The 17741-nt window shown below is 48.9% G+C and overlaps 2 protein-coding genes across 10 annotated transcripts in view; both read left to right on the forward strand.

The window, feature by feature from the left end:
- The window catches only part of LOC103101358 (cyclic AMP-dependent transcription factor ATF-7), a 96516-nt gene extending 81107 nt beyond the window's left edge, over nt 1-15409 (forward strand). For 5 of the 9 annotated variants that reach the window (XM_056798050.1, XM_056798054.1, XM_056798056.1 and 2 more), the window contains 5 exons: nt 536-649; nt 1366-1518; nt 6880-7077; nt 7785-7893; nt 13028-15409. In XM_056798050.1, the coding sequence (XP_056654028.1) occupies nt 536-649; nt 1366-1518; nt 6880-7077; nt 7785-7893; nt 13028-13248 (795 nt within the window). In that variant the 3' untranslated portion in view covers nt 13249-15409. The remainder of the gene's footprint in view (nt 1-535; nt 650-1365; nt 1519-6879; nt 7078-7784; nt 7894-13027) is intronic. The other 4 variants (XM_056798052.1, XM_056798055.1, XM_056798058.1 and 1 more) reach the window with 1 other exon arrangement.
- A 943-nt stretch (nt 15410-16352) lies between these two features.
- NPFF (neuropeptide FF-amide peptide precursor) lies at nt 16353-17703 on the forward strand. The gene is made up of 3 exons (XM_056798114.1): nt 16353-17128; nt 17308-17429; nt 17508-17703. Exons 1-3 carry the CDS (start codon nt 17012-17014, stop codon nt 17623-17625), a joined length of 357 nt encoding a protein of 118 aa, XP_056654092.1. The 5' UTR covers nt 16353-17011; the 3' UTR covers nt 17626-17703.
- Nucleotides 17704-17741: the final 38 nt, after the last annotated feature.

A 17741-nucleotide genomic window follows, 5' to 3' on the forward strand; every position in this document is an offset into this window, starting at 1 on the left:
GCATCAGGAGAAACAAAACAAAAGATTGCCTTGCCAAATGGCTTCTGATTCAGGCATCAGTACTACTGACAGTAACACTGACTGACTGACTGACTGACTGACTGACTGACTGACTGACTCCTCATACTCAGCACCTTTCCTTCTCCTATCAAATTCTTTAGGAGGTGGCCCCAGTTTTGCACATAAAAATTTACATAGCACTGAAGAAGTGGGTTCCTGAATCCTCTGTGTGTTACCTTCCTCTTCCACCATAGGTATCTTGGATATGCAGGTTTTGCAGTGGTCTTATCCGTTAGGAGAGCTCTTTGCTCTTTCTTTATGTCCCTAGCTCTTAGCTCCATGTCTGGGTGGTCAATAAATGCTTACTGATTGATTGACTCACTCTGCTGCGGCATAGGAGATGGTATCTTTGTTTAGAGCTGCCTTCTAAATGTCTACAAGCACAGGGCAGGCCTTGCTAAAAATTTAATATTCAAGAATTATTTCCAACCAAAAGCTTTATCTTCTCTGGCTTCTCTTCCTTCCATCAATCCAGCTGGCTAGACCCATCTCTATGGTCCCCAACATTCCTGGTATCCCTGGTCCACCAGTCAACAGCAGTGGTTCAGTCTCTCCCTCTGGCCTGCCCATGCCTTCAGAAGCCAAGATGGTGAGTACATCCCAGCCTTCTCCAGAGTGTACTCTAAACTTAGATTTCTTACTCATTTTTTAATTAAAAACTTTTTCGACTAAAATTTTATTTTCTTTCCCCTCCTTGGAAAAACCAAAACAAAACTCTTATAACAAAAAAGAATAGAACAAATTCCAGCATTGGCCATGTCCAGAAATGTCAGGTGGGGAGCATAGTTCACCATCAGTTCTCAGGAATCATGGTTGGTCATTTTTAGTCAGGCTAGGTGAAAGGACCCCAGACCAGTATTTCTACCTTCTCCCTACTCTGAGATCCTACTTCCCAGGCCACGCCAAAGGAAAGAAGCAGCACAGACTGCTGTGATGTGGAGCGTTGGCCATTTCACTTCCAGGGTGACAGATGGAGAATGAACGGGGGGGGGGGGGGGGGGGGGGCGGGGAGTAGAGGTTGGCCATGTGGTAAACAGGTACATACCCAGGGCCTAGCCAGGTTCCACGGAAGAGCTCTATAACTGTGCCCAGGATGAGAGCCAGAGAACTGGAAAGGCCAAACCTAGGAACCAGTTTGTTTTGTTTTTTGGTTTTTTGTGTGGGATTGGGGGGGGGGGGTGTTTTCGTGTTCTTAAGGGAGATTTGGGAAAATTGGTTTGGAAGTATTAGCTCTCCTTAATGTCAGTACTCACTCAGAGACTTCTACAAACCACACAATTATTTCTTTCTCATCTTACTTTGCAGAGACTAAAAGCCACTCTGACCCATCAAGTCTCTTCCATTAATGGTGGTTGTGGAATGGTGGTGGGCACTGCCAGCACTATGGTGACAGCACGCCCAGAGCAGAGCCAGATACTCACCCAGCACCCTGATGCCCCATCCCCAGCTCAACCACAGGTCAGCCGAGCCTTGAAGAGTACTGGGAGCAGACTGCCCCTTCTACACTTGCCATTCCAAGAACAAAAACTAAAAGGGAGCCACAGCCTGAGCTTTCTGGCCATGTTCCTTTCTCTTCTCTTCTGAGTATAGCCTGGCTGTGAAGCACACCAGGACAGCTGAGGAGCAGAAAGTGATGGTACTCCCAGACTACTGGAGGCACAACCATGGCTTGGGTGCTACTTTTGTTATTTTTACATCAAGACTCAACAGTCTAGGAAATCCAGGAATATCCTTAGCTTTAGCAAGACTTCTCTAGATGCTGAAAAGAGACCAGGTTCCAGTTAGTCTATATCAGACAGGTGGCAACCTGAGCCTGCTTTCTCATGTTACAGACTTTTCCCAGCCTCGCCTCTTCCCAACCTCCCTTTCTCCTCCCATTTCCCAGTTACCACCTGTTATGTCATTTACCACCACATGACCAAACATTGAGTGGCCATATGCTGCCCTTCAGCCCAGGCACCATAAAACTGCAGGGAAAAAACCTTGGCTTGAGCTCTCCTGTGAACTAAACCTGCCTACCCTCCAGTGGTGCCAGGCCTGGAGTCTATTAAAATAGCCCCTCCCTTGATGGTACTGATCCATCTTGATCAAACATTATGGTTTCCTTTTGCTCAACACTGATTCATCTTGGTCAGTCTGCCTTCCTCTTCTGCCCCTAGTCTTGATGGAAGTATCAAATTGCCTACTATTTCATGTTATATCTGCTCTGCTGTAAAATCAGCTATACATGTAAATATAGTGCTGAAGAGAATTAGTGTGAAGTCATTGAGGACCAGTAATAATAACTGGTATTTATAAAGCACCATGAGGTTTGCAAAACACCTTATTTCCTTTGAGTTTCAAAGCAGCCACATTAGAGAAGGACTACAGAGGCTTAAAGAGATGAGGTGATTTGACTTGATCAAGGTCACAATGCTACTAATTAATTATGGGATTCAAACTCAACTCTTTCTTAATTTCAAGTCCTTCCACTATAGCAAGCGACACTTGAGAAGGATTTTGGCAAGAGAAACCAATGACCAGAATGTCTCCTCCTCCCAACTATTGGGTGTTGGATTCTTCTTTTCCTTCTCAATTTTTTTCCTTTGTTTGAAAATAGTAAAGTATACTGGGTTAGCTATTCTTGGGCTTCATGGTATGTAGAGACATACCTTTTTTTCTCCTGGTTGAAATTCCTATTAAAATTAAGGTATATTCCAAGAGTACCTACTTAATGACAGCAGAAAATTTCAGGTCAGCACACTTAGTGCTATATGCAGAGCTCAGGGTTAGAAACTAAAGACAATAAAAAGATAAATAATGCACTTTCTTTGCTCTCATGTAACTTAAAAAGTAAGGGAGATGTGTATCCAAATACAATTGCAGAAAAGAATTTGATAGATGAATGTATGAAGCGCTATGACTTTGTGGAGTAGGAAACCTAATTCCATCTGGGAAAATGAGACAAGGCTTTGGGAGAAGGTAATGCTTAAACTGGACTTCAAAGAACAGGAAGATTTTTAATAGCTGGAGATGACACAAGGCAGGAATTCCAGGAACAGGGAGCCATACAAAAAGGCAGAGGCAGAAATCAACACAGATCAGCTTGGTAAGCAGTGCTGCTTGGCCCTGGCCTGGAAAACAAAGTGGAAGCAATGGCAGATGAGGCTAGAGTAGGCTAGGGCCAAGTCATGGAAGGTTTTAAATGCCAGGCTAAGGAGTTTTCATTTGATTGACTAAACAGTGCAGAACAGAGCTTTTTGAGCAGTGGATAAGAAGTCAGGAATGGATGAGCTTGCTAAGGGAGAGGGGAAAGAGACAGAGACTTACTGATAGAGGCAGAGAGGCCAAGGAAAATGGGGGGAAGATAGACAGAAAAAGAGAGGTGTTGGAAGGGAGGAGAAAAAAAGACAAAGGCAGTGGTGTTAGGGAGAGGAGACTTGAATGAAGAATAAGTAAAGAAAGAGGTAGGAATACCTGGAGAGAGAGGTAGCCCTTAGCAGGGGATTAGGCTTTTTTTGCTAGGTCCCAGAAGGCAAAACTAAGCAGTGGAGAGAAGATTGAAGCAGCTTTATGTTTGACATAAAGAAAAACTTACAAAGAATTAGAGCCACTCAGAAATAGAAGCAGCTGGCTCCCCCTCACCAGAATGTTTATGTAGAGCTTGGATGGCCCCATCCTGCAGAGTTGATCCTACATTATTCCCATATTGCAGCTAAGGAACAGACCCAGAGAGGTTAGGTCATTTGTGGAGGTCACAGAACTAAAGAAGTGTCAGACTTGGATACAAGTGAGTATGATACAAGGCAGGAAGTGGTAGAGGACTCAACAGCCTGAGGCTTAAGGAGGAAGAGAGTATTTTCAGGAGAGATCACAGACACACTCATAGAACAGTCGGTGCTTTGTGCTGGCCCTTGGAAGAAGAGAATTCTTTTAAGAATCACAGGTGTATGCAAGAGAGGTGGCTTGTGCAAAAGCATTGAAAAACAAGACAGTGCAGGTTAAAATCACAGAATAGCTAGTGGCCTGATTTGGCAGGAGTTTAGAGCATGTGAATGGGGAGAATCGTAAAATAAAGAGAGAAAGGTTGGATTGGGCCACATGGAGAAACCTCAGGCTAAAAATCGTGTCTCTTCCCCTAAGTCCTGGCCTGTACAGCATTAGGAAGGATGACTGGATGAGGACAGGACCAGAACCAGAGAAACCAGCTGAAAGCTGGTTACACTAGGCCATGGGAAGAGTGATGAGGAACTATACTAATATGGCAGTGGTAAGGTAGAAAGGAGGGGAAGTAATGCACACAGTATTACTAGTATAGAATCAGGAGGATTTGTAGCTCATTGGATGAGTAAGGCAAGAAAACTATGTCTTGAGGTTTTGAACTTTAGCTAGCTTGGCCGAGTGAATAGACCTAGAGGTGAGTAGATTTGGGTTGATTTCCATGTCTCATGCTTAGTTAGGCAAGTCATTTAACCTCTCTGAACCTCTGTTTCCCTCATCTGTAAAATGAAGGTACTGTAGAAGCCACTTCATAGACTTGTTAGGACACTCATAGAAGACAAGGTACAGAAAGTACTTCCCAAACTTAAAGTGTTGTGCCAGTGTCAGCTATTCTTTTGATGATGATGATGGTGATGGTGATGGTGGTGGTGGTGGTGGTGGTGGTGGTGGTGGTAATGCTATACGGTATTATATGGAAACCATCTTGCAAACTAAAAGCACTATGTAAATGTTATTAGCTGTTGTGATTAGAGAAGAATGGGAAGGGATGGGATCAAGGGCCCAAGTAGTGGCCTTGGCACCGTAAGCTACCTCCTCTTTTTGATGAAACTAGGAGGAAAAAGATAAAGGTTTAGAAGTGAAGAGGGCAACCTGGGACCCCAGATTTCCCAGTAAAGTTGGAGCTAAGGTCTTTGGCTAGGGGGAGGTAATGAATGTTGTTGGTTGAGGCGAGCCTGGAATGGTTAGAACAGTATTTATGGGAAATGTGACAGGGAGTTAACCATCTGTGAATAAGGTGGTTGTGTAGTAGTAAGTACCTAGTTGGTTAGTGGTTCCAGTGAGCTTATTTTGTAACTGCCTCCTGAAACCAAGGAGAAGAAGAGGAGAAGGTGACTGAAGGTTGGAGATGATCAGACCAGGAAAAACAAGGAAGGGAAGTCTTTAAAGAGGAAGTTTTAAAGTGTTTTGTTAAAATGCTTTACTATTGAGTCAAGAGAGTAAAGGAAGGAATAATACTGAGGGACTGCTGGAACAATACAACCAATATTTGGCAAGCATTTAGAGCCTGGGAAGATGCAAGATTTAGATTAGGTGGTACATCTTATCCACTATTCTGTGAGATCCTCTGTCTCCAGGAGTTCATCTCGTCCAACCACTTTGTGATATGTGATACTGTGATATGGGGGTGATTCAGTGACTTGGCCATGATCAAATGGCAGACACTGGATTCTAAGTGAAGCCCATCTAGTCCACTGTACCATTGATTCTTCTCCAAAAATCACAAAGCAAAGTGTTGTGTGTCAAACCCAAAGAGATTTGGGGACTAAGTTTGGGAAGGAAAGGAGGCTGAAGACATTAAGGGGGGGGGGGGGGCAGAGGGAGGATGGGATCGGTAGCATAGTTGAAGGGGTTAGTCTTAAGACTATATTTCCTTGGGGCAGCTAGGTGGCACTATCAATAAAGTGCCAGGCCTAGAGATGGGAGGTCCTGGGTTCAAATGTGGCCTCAGATATTTCCTAACTATGTGAGCCCTTACCGCTCTTATGGCTTGGAACCAATACATAGTATTGAGTTTAAGACAGAAGTCAGAGTTAAAAATAAAAATGATACCTCTTCTTTGGGGCAACCAGGTAGCATAATGGATAGAGGACCACGCCTGAACTTGGGAGTATCTGGGTTCAAATGTGGCCTCAGACACTTGCTAGCTCTTCTCTAGGCTCTGGGTAAGTCACTTAATCCCAATTGCCTACTCCTTGCCCTTCTGTCTTAGAATTCATACAAAGACAGAAAGTGAGGGTTTAAAAAGACTCTACCTCCATAGAACAGTTTCTGAAGGAAGAAGATCTGAAGGAGATAACTTGGTCTCCAAAAGCATTTAAAGCCCCTACTATGTGTTGTGCATGGGGGCAGGCACTGGGCAAACATAACCAAAAATTAGATGGCTTTGTCAATAAAGCAGAAGGGGGAGAGGGGAGGCAGACTGGAGCAGCCTTTTTAGGAAAAACATTACAAGGGTTATTGATAGATTTAGGATTACTGGGCATCTCTAAGATGAGATGACCATCTTGGACAAATTAAAGCCATTCCAGAATGGAAGATTTTGCAATACATAATATTAGAAAAATAGCTAGATGCATGAACACACAATTATCTTTTTTCCAAATGAGATATAGTCCAGCTGACCAGTGTTTGTTCATTGCTAATCTCAGGCTTTGATTCTCCACTTATTATTTTTGTCCCCCCAGAAGTGTCAGTGTTGCATTATATAGATGCTGCACAACACTCTACTTGGCTTGTTTGGGGTTCTAATTTATATGTTTGTGAACTCTACCTTGTAAGTTCCTTGAGGATGTCGACCATGTCTTATTTATCTTTTATGTTCTCATTACCTAGCCAGGTAACTTTTCATAAAAGTATTTTAAGTACCTACTTGACCTGCAGACCTCTCAGATTACTAAATAGCCCTTCACTGTTGGGGAAAAAAGGGATAAAATTCTAAGTTAATTTTGCCCATTTCTGAAATGATCTGGGACATCCCTTCTCTGCTACACCCCCAGTATTGAAAAGCACCACAGGGAGCCAAGTTCTCCTTCAGCAGCATGTCTTCTTGGGCAACAGGTGTCCCCAGCACAACCCACCCCTAGCACTGGGGGGCGGAGGCGGCGCACCGTGGATGAGGACCCTGATGAGCGGCGACAGCGCTTCCTAGAACGCAACCGCGCTGCAGCCTCTAGGTGCCGACAAAAGCGCAAACTCTGGGTGTCCTCCCTGGAGAAGAAGGCAGAAGAGCTCACATCCCAGAACATCCAGCTCAGTGTGAGTGAGCCCAAACGACAATTAAGTCTGGAGATGAGACGTCCGTTAGGGGAGACTATGCCGATAGAGGATAGTGCTTTGTCCCATGGGACAGGGAGAAGGAGTTTAAAATGCAGCGAGAGGTTTACAGGAGACGCCGACTGAATAAGTGTCTTTTCCTGTAAGAAATTAGTAGACTCCCTCAACACCAGCCTGTAGATTAGCCACAGTCCAGGCTGTCTAACTCACCAGACTAGCTGGATTCCTTAATCCAGCAAATATCACCCCTGGGTGTGCCTTTCATTTTGTAATCTTTTCAGTATCTGGAAACAGAGCAAAAAGGTGTTCTGATTTATAATGGTATTTGAAGACTTCAGAGACTTAGATGTTTGTGTTTCCACTAAAACTTTTAAATAGTCTCAGTCAGTTCTCTTGGTCATTGCCAAGTTTTCATATTCTTAGTCCCGTTTTCTGTTTTTAATCCTAAAAACTACAGAATGTGTGCTGCGATTTCCTTCAGACTGACTATGGGGACATCTTTAAATCCCATGCCTGCCCAGCCACGGCTTGCTGGAAGTCATTATTTGCTTTCCCAGTAAAGGAAAAACTTACCTTCCCCGGGTGCATTTCCCTGAGTCCATTGCATGACAGTCCCTAAGGCCAGAACCCAAGTTCACAGCCCCCAAGGCACCTCCTTGATGTGATTTCTTCTTCCCCTTTGCATCTAGAATGAAGTCACCTTACTGCGCAATGAGGTAGCCCAGTTGAAACAGCTGCTGTTAGCACACAAAGACTGCCCAGTCACTGCACTACAGAAGAAAACTCAGGGGTATCTTGGTGAGTAGACCAGGCCTTTATGTACTCGACTAACGTGTAAGGCGCTTCCACTACAACTCTACTCGGGTGCCCGTACGGGCGCAGGCGAGGGCGGCTTGTCTCAGGCTGTGCCTGCAGAGTTGGGGAGGTTTTGCCCTCATGGGAAGAGCCTGGGGCTTTTCACCCCAGAACGCTGACCACCACCAGGCATCTGAGAACGTCTAGGGGGAATGAGGTTGGTAATGAAGTCTGCATCTCCGTGAGTAGAGGGAGATCCCCTCACGAGACCCTTGAGGCATGGAAGGGAGATGTGGCACGGATTATTTAGGAAGCAGAGGATAGGACTTGGTAAACCTTTGTGATGTCGGGCCACGTGCTCTGCCTTCCTCTTGGTTTTGCTTAGACTGATAATAAAATTAGTTTGTAGTCCAAAAGTAGACTCTTTATCCAAACCAACCAGTGGTAAGGCAAGGTAGTTCAGAAGCATGGGAAAAACAGGAAGAAATCAGTCTGAGCTTTAAAATGTGTATTAGATAATCAAGAGTAGATTGTGGCAGTACAAAGGAATGTACACATTGGCCCCCTTTACTCAACTTTATCAGATACATTTCAGCAAAAATTGGATAATTTTGAAAGCTTTCATATATTGATTTATCTTTTCCTATTAACTTCCATCAAAATTTTAAAGAAGTGTTCCCCCAGAAAAAACTATTTGTATCATCATAGGATAAAAATCTCTTTTTGCATTATGTTCATAATTTTTTATTGCAAACTTATTAATCATCAACAAACAGAAACATTTAATAAGATCCTAGATCAAAAGTTGGAAAGATCCGATCCAAACCTTCATTTCACAGTTGAGAAAACTGAGGCTCAGCCAGTTTAAGTGATATGCCTCAGGTACAAAGAATGAATCTGAAGCCCCATTTTAATACATTTTGGTTCTTCCTGTGAATCTTAAAATTTAACAAATTGACCCGTTTGTCCATCCCCTTATGCTTCTGGCTGCTTTTTCCATTTTCTTGCTCTTTTCTGGCTTTTATTTTTTAGTAGTTCTATCACTGCCCACTAATTCACTCCCTCTCCAGATAAAAACCCTCTCATCTAACAAACAAACAGAGTTAAGCAAAACAGACCAACACTGGCCAGGTCTGGAAATGGCCAGCTTCACTTTTCCACCCAGAAGGGGAGAGACCTGCTTCATCAGTCATGACTGGTCAGAGCTCTGGAGAATTTCAGAGTCGTTTGTTTTGTTTAGTGTGCTCCTACTGTAATTTGTTGTCTTGGTTTTTATTTACTAAAAACTAAGGAAAATTTTTGCCTTTATACATTTAATCCTCCCATACACACACCCTATAAGAACTTAATCTGACAGGCGGTCTGCATGACTTTACATACTCATTTGTTATAATATATCATATATTAAAACATGCACCACAATTCCCATGGCTTTGGCTGTCACCACAGTGATTTATCCAGACTTGTCTGGCCATGTTAAGATATCTTTTTAAAAACATTTTTATCAATAATTAACTAAAAATTCAACATTAAACTTCAATACAACTATTAACATTAAAATGTATTTCAACATAAAAATAAAACTTTTCAGTCACTCCCTGAGTCTGTTCCTTCTCATCTGTCTTTTCTTCTATGACTGAAGTTATATGTAGAGGCAACATGGTCTAGTGACTGGAAATGTGGCCTCGGATCAGGAAGATTAAGTTCTAGGCCTCCCTCTGACACATCCTGGCTAGTGTGAGAGTGGGCAAGTCATTGAACTTGTTAGGACTTTTGGCAACTCTAAAAATCTTAAGTTTCAAAAGGTGCCAGCCTTGATGGAGAGAGGGAAAGTCCTCTTCTGGAGGTGTTCTTAGTCCATTGAAACCACAGATCCAGGTCACATCCCCTGGTGGGTGTTGCTATGCATTCATTCTTTGGTTCTGCTGGTGTTTGGGGTTTTTTTTTTTTGTTTGTTTGTTTTCACTTTGTATCATTTCATAAAGATCTTTCCAAATTTCTTTGTATTCCTCACACTCCCCTCTTGTTGGACTGCAAAGTATGTATTAATCTTGCAGTGAAAGTCTTTGCATAGGTGGTTGGCTTTTCAGACTAAACAATGTAAACAAACTCTAAAACTTTAACCCTTTAAGAATCGTTGCCCAAGCAGTTAGGGTTTAATTCTAATAAATGGTTAATTAGTGAAAGGATTAGAGGCAGAGCCAAGATGTCTGAGTTGCAGGAGCACCCAAATTCTCTGAAAACTCCCTCCAACCAACCTTAAAATAAAACTTCAAAACAAATACTAGAGTGGCACAACCAACAAAGGGATGGCCCAGAGATAACTTGGAAGTTAGAAAGAGAAATTCCTTTTCATTGGGGTGAGGGGGGGAGCTCCAGGGCACACCATCAATTCCCCCTCACCCCTGACTGCTCAAGGTCCATGAACCTACCTAAGCAAACAGCACAACAACCCCCAGACTCAGCCTTCAAAGTTCTAAGACCCAGTGTATCCCCCCAGTTCAAGCCTACAGTGAGGCCTTGAGCCCCAACAGTGTACCTGGCCTTGCAAACTATCAGCAGGCACTGAGGGAGACTGAACGAGCAGTGGGAGGCAGCTTCCAAAGCTCTCAGCCCACTGACTGCCATGCTACTTTGGAAGAAATGAACCTTGCAGACACTCAGAACTAGATCTGAGGATAAATACTAAAGTTCAAAAGGGGGCCCCTTCTACCCTGGGAACAGAGCATACCTTTAAGATAAAATGAAAGTCAAGAACAAGGCTGGGGAAATGGGCAATATAAAAAAAACAAAAACTTAACCATAGAAAATCATCATGAGGACAAGACCCAGCAAGGCACAAATGCAGAAGGAGACGAGGAGATCAGAGTAGCTACATGCAAAACTTCAAAGTAAAAATGGGAATTGTTCTCAGGCTTTAGAAGAGCTCCAAAAGGATTTCAAAAATCAAATAAGAGAGGTAGAGGGAAAATGGGGAAAAGAAATGAAAATGATACAAAAAGAAAATAACACCTTAAAACAGAATCTCACCAAATAGTAAAATAAGCACAAAATCCACTGAAAAGAAAAATCTTTTAAAGAATAGAATTAACCAAATGGAAATGGAGATTCAAAAGCTTACTAATTCCTTAAAAATTAGAATTGGGGAAGTACACCCTGAGGACTTCATGAGATATCAATGAATAATAAAAAGAATTCAAAACAATGATGAAATATCTCATTGGTAAAACAACTGACCTAGAAAATAGATCCAAAAGAGATCATTTAAGAATTCTAGAGAAAGGGCTTTAGAGTGGCTCAGTGGATTGAGAGCCAGGCCCCTGGGTTCAAATCTGGCCTTAGACACTTCCTAGCTGTGTGACCCTGGGCAAGTCATTTGCATACCCCCCGCCACTTCTCTGCCTTGGAAGCACTACACCTTATTGATTATAAGATGGAAGGTAAGGGTTAAAAAAAAATTCTAGAGGAGCAGCTAGGGTGCTTAGTAAATAGAGAGCTGGGCCTATAGACACAAAGACCTAAGTTCAAATTCAGCCTATGATACTTACTAGTGGTGTGACCTTGGGCAAATCACTTAACCTTGTTTGTTTTTGTTTCCTCATCTATAACATGAGCTGGAGAAGGAAATGGCAAATCATCCCAGTGTCTTTGCTAAGAATATCACAAATGGGACCTTGAAGAGTCAGACATGGCTGAAACATTACTGAACAATGCTTTTAGGGGCAACTAAACAACAGTGAATGGAGAGCCAGGCCTGGAGACAGGAGGTCCTCGATTCACATTTGGCCTCACACACTTCCTAGCTGTGTGACCCTGGGCAAGTCACTTAGCCCCAGTTGCCTAGCCCTTACCGCTCGTGTTCTGCCTTGGAGGTCCTTTGCCTAATATCAATTCTAAAACAGTAGCTAAGAGTTTTTTAAAAAGAATTGCTGGACTACCTAAAAGTTATGATCAGGAAAAAAAGAAGAAATCGTCCAATAAAACTGCCCGAAAGTCTTGAACTGGAGGGTAAGATAGAAATCAAAAGAATCCACTGGTCACCTCCTAAAAGAGATCCCCAAAGGAAAACTCCCAGGAATATTATAGCCACGTCACAGATGTCCCAGCAAAACAGCCAGAAAGAAACAAGTCCATTCTCATGGCGCCACAGCCAGGATTACACGGGACTTAGAAGTTAGAGAGCATGTGATACTGGAGAAGGCCGAGGAGCCAGGCTTACAACCAAGCATCGGCTACCCAGCGAAAGGGAGACTCCCCGGGGGGGTCATTAATGAAATAGAGGATCACCAAGCATTCGTGATGAAAAGACCAGACCCCAACAGCAAATGGGATGTTCAAATTTAGGACTCAAGAAAAGCCAGAAAGGTCACCAGAAAAGAGAAAACGTGAGAGCTTCCGTGAGGTCTAGCCCTGGTGGCTCTTCTGTCTTAGACAGAAGATAAGTGGCTATCTTTTTTTTTTTTTTGAGCAAATAAATAGAAACAGCCTCTGGTCACGTGATTTATCAGGCTTACCTAACTCTAGGGGGCCCCTGAGTGTTCAAAAAACTTCAAAAGGAAAGAAATGGCCAGACAGGCTAGATTCGATGATCCAAATTTTCTTGGATGAGGTTTGGGGACTGGAACAGGACACAGCGGAGGGAAACAACTTGCTAGTAATGGAGCACTTTGTTGCACAAAGTATTTGCTCCCATTTCATCCACACGAGCGTCTTAGGAAGTAGGTGCATCATTCTTTATTATCTCCATTTGGAAGATGAGGGGCCCTGAGGCCAGCAGGTGAAGTGACTTGCTCAGGGGCACGGGGTGTCAAGGGGCTGGGGCAGATCTTCCCGGCTCCGGGCTCTGCGCGCTCTCCATGGCGCCGTGGGCTGCCTGGCCCAGAAGAGCCTTTAGATGAGCTAGACTAGAACAGAGCATCCATGTTGGTTTGTCCCAGCTACTTGGCAGAGCCACAGTGAAGAAGGGAGTTTTAGCCATTCAGAGGCACCGCCCAGGCAGCGGTGGATGATGGGAAGGGACTTTGCCCTCTCCCCACCCAGCCTTTGGTGTTCTCTAGGGGGGGAGGGGGGCTGCCCATCCATCCCCTGTCTCTGCCTTGACATTCTTTCTTCTCTGTGGCCCCCCCCCTCCTCCCAGCAGAAAGCCCCAAGGAGAGCTCCGAGCCCACTGGTTCCCCGGCCCCCGTGATCCAGCACAGCTCGGCCACAGCGACCAGCAATGGGCTCAGCGTCCGTTCTGCCGCCGAAGCCGTGGCCACGTCAGTCCTCACTCAGATGGCCAGCCAAAGGACAGAACTGAGCATGCCCATACAGTCACATGTGATCATGACTCCACAGTCCCAGTCTGCGGGCAGATGATGCCTCCCCCGGCGGAGAGGTCCCCGGCCGCAGCTCGCCCACCCTCGAGTCGAGACAGAGACGGCGCCCTTCTCCTCCCTGCCTTGCACGTGGGCCGGCCCAGGTATCGGGAGCGAGGAACGGGCAGTTCTAGAGGCCTGCCCGTCTGGTCTGTGAGCTCCCTCCCTCGACACCCAGCGTGGTTTCTCATCCTCTTACTGCAAAAGGTCTTCCTCAGTGCTGGGGACTCCCCATCCGAGGCCGCCCGTTTAACACTAACCAGATTCGGAGCCCTTCCAGGGAGCGGTGGCGGTCACTGTGCCGCTGACCTGGGACTCAGAGCCCAGCTTGGACCCCGGAAGCCACCAGCAAGCTCCTCCCAGCACCACCAGTTCACATATTTAAATATTAAGAATCTTGGGTTGCCCACGGGGCTCTCCTCTTCGTCCCCCCCAAGCCTCGGCAACCTCCTTTTGTGGCCTTATGTTGTTGCGCCTTCCTGGCCTTGCTGGGGGCGGAGAGCGGATTCCAGAGCCGAGTCCTTGTTCCCCCCCCATTCCTCAGCTCTGCTCCTTGGGACACGATGGAGCCGTGTTTGTCTACAGAAAATGCAATTTAAAACTTGTTGCCCAAAGTCCTTCAGACCTCGCTTCTGCCTCCTGCCAGCATGCATGTGCGTGTCTGTCTCTGCTGACCTCCCCGCCCTGTCCTCCCGTCCACCTGAGGCCGATGGTTGTTTACAGAAATCTCTGCCCTGGATGCTCCTTCCAGGGCTCTCCGCCTCCCCCATCCTCTTCCTCCCTCCCCTCCATCCGCCAGAGGACTGGAGACCATCACGGGGGTCTCGTGTCTTGGGAGGGTCCCCGGCTGCCTCGGAGGCCGCAGCCATTTCCACCTAGGGCCGGACGGCAAAGAGGAATCCTCTCCCTCGTGCCAGCCTCTTCCTTTAACTATGCAATGTTGCTCCAGGCCTAGGGCAGCCTGGGCCCGGCTCCTCCCCGGCAGCTCCTCACCTCTCCTCCAGCTGCTCCCCTCTGAGCCGGCCAGATGTTTGTCAGGGCCAAAGCTGAGAAAGTCACCCAGAGCCAGGAGGAGGAGGAAGTAACTGTCTTCTTCCTGGTGTCAAGGACGCTGCAGGGACAATTCCTAAGGTGACTCGGCCACAGGTGGGGATTGGCACCAGGGCCCTCTTCCTGTCTCACCCTGGGCTGCCCTTATGGCTCCTAAGGAGCTCCCCACACCAGAGTGCCGAGACCCGGCAGCCCCTGGCTTCTGTTCTTCCCAGAATCTGCCTGGGCAGGGAAGGGCAGAGTCTAGAGAAAGGTGCCACGGCCGCCAGTGCTGCCCAGGAGAACCAGCAATGCCCAGCTCCTCTCCAGGCCTGAGGCATGCGGACCTTTGGGAGTGCAGCCCTGGCTCCACTCGCCTTTTCTCCCACCTTAGCATCAATCTGAGACCGACTGGGCAGCCAGGGTGAAGGGACTTGCCCAGGGTCATGTGACTAGAAGGTGTCTGAAGCCAGGTTGGAATCTGGGACTTCCTGTCTCTAATGCACTGTACCAGGTAGCTGCCCCCCTGCCTGATTTTTATGCCCAAAGATAACCCCGGCCTCTGAGCAGCCCTATAACACTGGGCTCACCCATTCTTTAACTCTGGCTCTAACCACTAGGCTGTACCTTGGGGTGGCGCCAGGGCCTTCACTGCCCGCCCCCAATCCTGCATGAACCTCCCTGCTCTGCCCCAGACAGACACACAGCATTTCCTCAGTGGCCCCATTTGGAATTCTGCCCCCTTAGAACCCTCGGGCCAGCCTCGGCCCAGTGCCCCAGGGAGGCAGATGGAGCCTATGTAATGACTGTATCTAGGACATCTATGTATCCTTGCTGTATAACCAGACCTCCTCCTGGCCCAGGGCCCTTCTCTCTCCAGGCTCCCTGCCCGGGGTGGGGCTGCAGCTGTTGTATTACCCAGAAATCCTGGCCCTGCCCCTCCCGCAATCTGCATGCCCCGTCCCCTGTGAGCAGGCTCTCACGACTTCCAGGAAGGGGAGTGGGCGGGGGCTGCCCTGGGCTCTCCGCCCTTCACCTCCTCCCCATCGCCCCCAGCCTCTGCGCCAGCCTCCCCCACATATATTGTGCCTTATTTAATGCTGCAGATATAACATTAAACTATTAACAAGAGACCATGGCGTGTGTGTGTGTGTGTGTCACTGCCTGTACCAGCTCTTCTGATCCAGAGCCCCAGATCCAGAGAGGTTCTATGGAGGGGAGCTGTGTGTGGTGGTGAAGCTGTGGCACGCGTGCCAAGGGAGCACTAGCTGGTCGGGATGCTCGGCTCCCCTCCCCTCCCTTCCTTTCCCTCTCCCTGGGCACACTGCAGAAGGGACAACACAGTGCCATGTAGACCCATTGCCTGAACCTGAGTCACCCCTCAGAGGGGCTGGACACGAGTGGGGGGGGGGCGGAGGGACTAAACGTGAGCTGAAGCGCCTATGGGTGCCAAGGGCAGCAAGGTAAGAAGATGGACCCCCAAGGAGCATGGCCCCAGGGCTGGGGAGCACGGGGCGCTAACCTTTCCCGGTTTATTCTTTTCACCAAGCTTTCAAAGGCCAATGAAAGGGGCAGCAGGGATGGAGTCCAGAGGTCCTTGATTCAAATGTGGCCTCTGCCCTGTGCCTATGGGTAGATCACTTAACCGCGTTCGCCCAGTCCTTGCCCTTCTGAGTTATTACTAGGGTAGAAAGTAAAGGGGGGAGGGGGGTCTGGCCAGTGTGGAACAGTGGAAAGAGATCTGGGTTTGAGTCCCCGGGAGCCCCGCCCTTGGCCGAGGGGTCTAGGAGATCCTTCCCACCCCACAGCCCAGGAAATAAGAGGGAGAAGAGCGATTCCTCCTGGTCCCAGAATGCGGAACATTGCAGGTGGCTGAGGAGCCGGATTCTGGAGGGCCCAGTTCCAAAGGCCTGAGAAGGGCGAGGCCCCGACTCTCCCGGGAGTTGGATCCTACGTAAAACTTCTCCCTGGTCGGGGGGGGCCTGTCCCCCCAGTCTCCCAAGAGAAGGGGGAGGGGCTCGGAAAGGCCTCCAGGACTAGGGACTTGGAGAAATGCGCCAGCACTCGGCCCCAGGGTCACCGCGGCTAGAGTGGGCCTGCAATGCGGAGCAGCGGCCACTGGGTGGCGGCGGTACTCCACTTGGGTCCAGAGGTGGGGGCAGGCAGCCGAGAGGAAGAGTGTGCCCTCCGCGGGCGGGCCGGCCCCTCCACTGGGTTCCCTTGGGGGAAGCCTTCCAGGAGAGCGGGGATCCGGAGGGGAATGGGGCGGCCTGGAGCCCACGTCTCCTGGCCTTCGGCCCCTCCTCCGCCCCCCACCCAGGCCGGGGTGATGAGCGGAGGGTCCCCAGAAGCTACCAGCCCCATGGAGTCTCCCCCCCTTCCTGATTGGCCCATGGTCCCTGCCCGGGGCTGCCCCCCTGGACTGCAGGCCCAGCCCTGGCCGCGCCCCGAGGGTGGCGGGGAGAAGGCGGCAGCCCGAGCTTTGCCACCTGTTGAGGGACGGCCAGACTTTGACGGAAGGCCCGCCTGCAGGGAGGCTCGGGAGACAAGATTGAAGCGTTTAATAAAGTCGACAGGCCGGGGGCTGGGAGCATCAAGTCCCGGGGGGCCGTGGGAGGGGATCCCAGGCGGCCCAGAATGGAGATGAGAGCTTCCGCCGCCAACGCAGCCTCCTCGTCGGGCCGCAGGTATAAGAGGCGGCTGAGGCGCTCCGGCAAGGGAGAGAGCCGGCTGCCATGGACTCTGGGCGCCTGGCCGTGCTACTGGCGCTGCTGCTGCTGGCGCTCGGAGCCAGGGGCCAGGCTGGAGGTGCAGGGAAGAAGCTGGGCGGCGTCGGGGCCCGCGCTTTTCTGGCAAGTCAACTCCCCCCATCCCATCTTCTCCCCTTCAGCGGGCCTGAGGGGCGTCGGGTCTGGGTTCAAGTCTTCGGGGTCCCCGGGAGGGGGCAGGGAGGACTCCTCAGCGTCCCCTGGCCAGCAGTCAGCTGTTCTCTGGACCACAATCTCTGCCACCCCCTTTTCCCCGGGCATAGGAGGAAGAGAATGGACGCCCCTCGGGGCCAGAGGCGCAAACGCCAGCGTCCCTGCTGCGGGCCCTGCTGCAGGCCCTGAAGAGACCCGGCCGCAGCCAGGCCTTTCTGTTCCAGCCACAGAGGTGAGAGGGGCGGCCGGAGGGCCGGCGGGAAGGGGGAGGGAGCCCCAGAGCCCGTGCTCAGCGCGGATCTCTCCACAGGTTCGGCCGGGACGATCGGAGGAGCCCGGGGAAGCAGGGGCTGAGCCCCCAGTCCGCGGAAGGGCCCAGTCCTCGCTTCTGGAGCCTGGCCGCCCCCCAGCGCTTCGGGAAGAAGTGAGGAGGCGCGGGCGGCCTGCTCTCTGCATGCAGCCCCTCGACACCCTGCGGTCCGAATAAAGCATTTGCCGCCCCGCCCCCTGCCGCAGTCCTCAGAGACACCAGCCGCCACGGGAA

Source organism: Monodelphis domestica, chromosome 5, assembly GCF_027887165.1.
Source record: "Monodelphis domestica isolate mMonDom1 chromosome 5, mMonDom1.pri, whole genome shotgun sequence".
NCBI lineage: Eukaryota > Metazoa > Chordata > Mammalia > Didelphimorphia > Didelphidae > Monodelphis > Monodelphis domestica.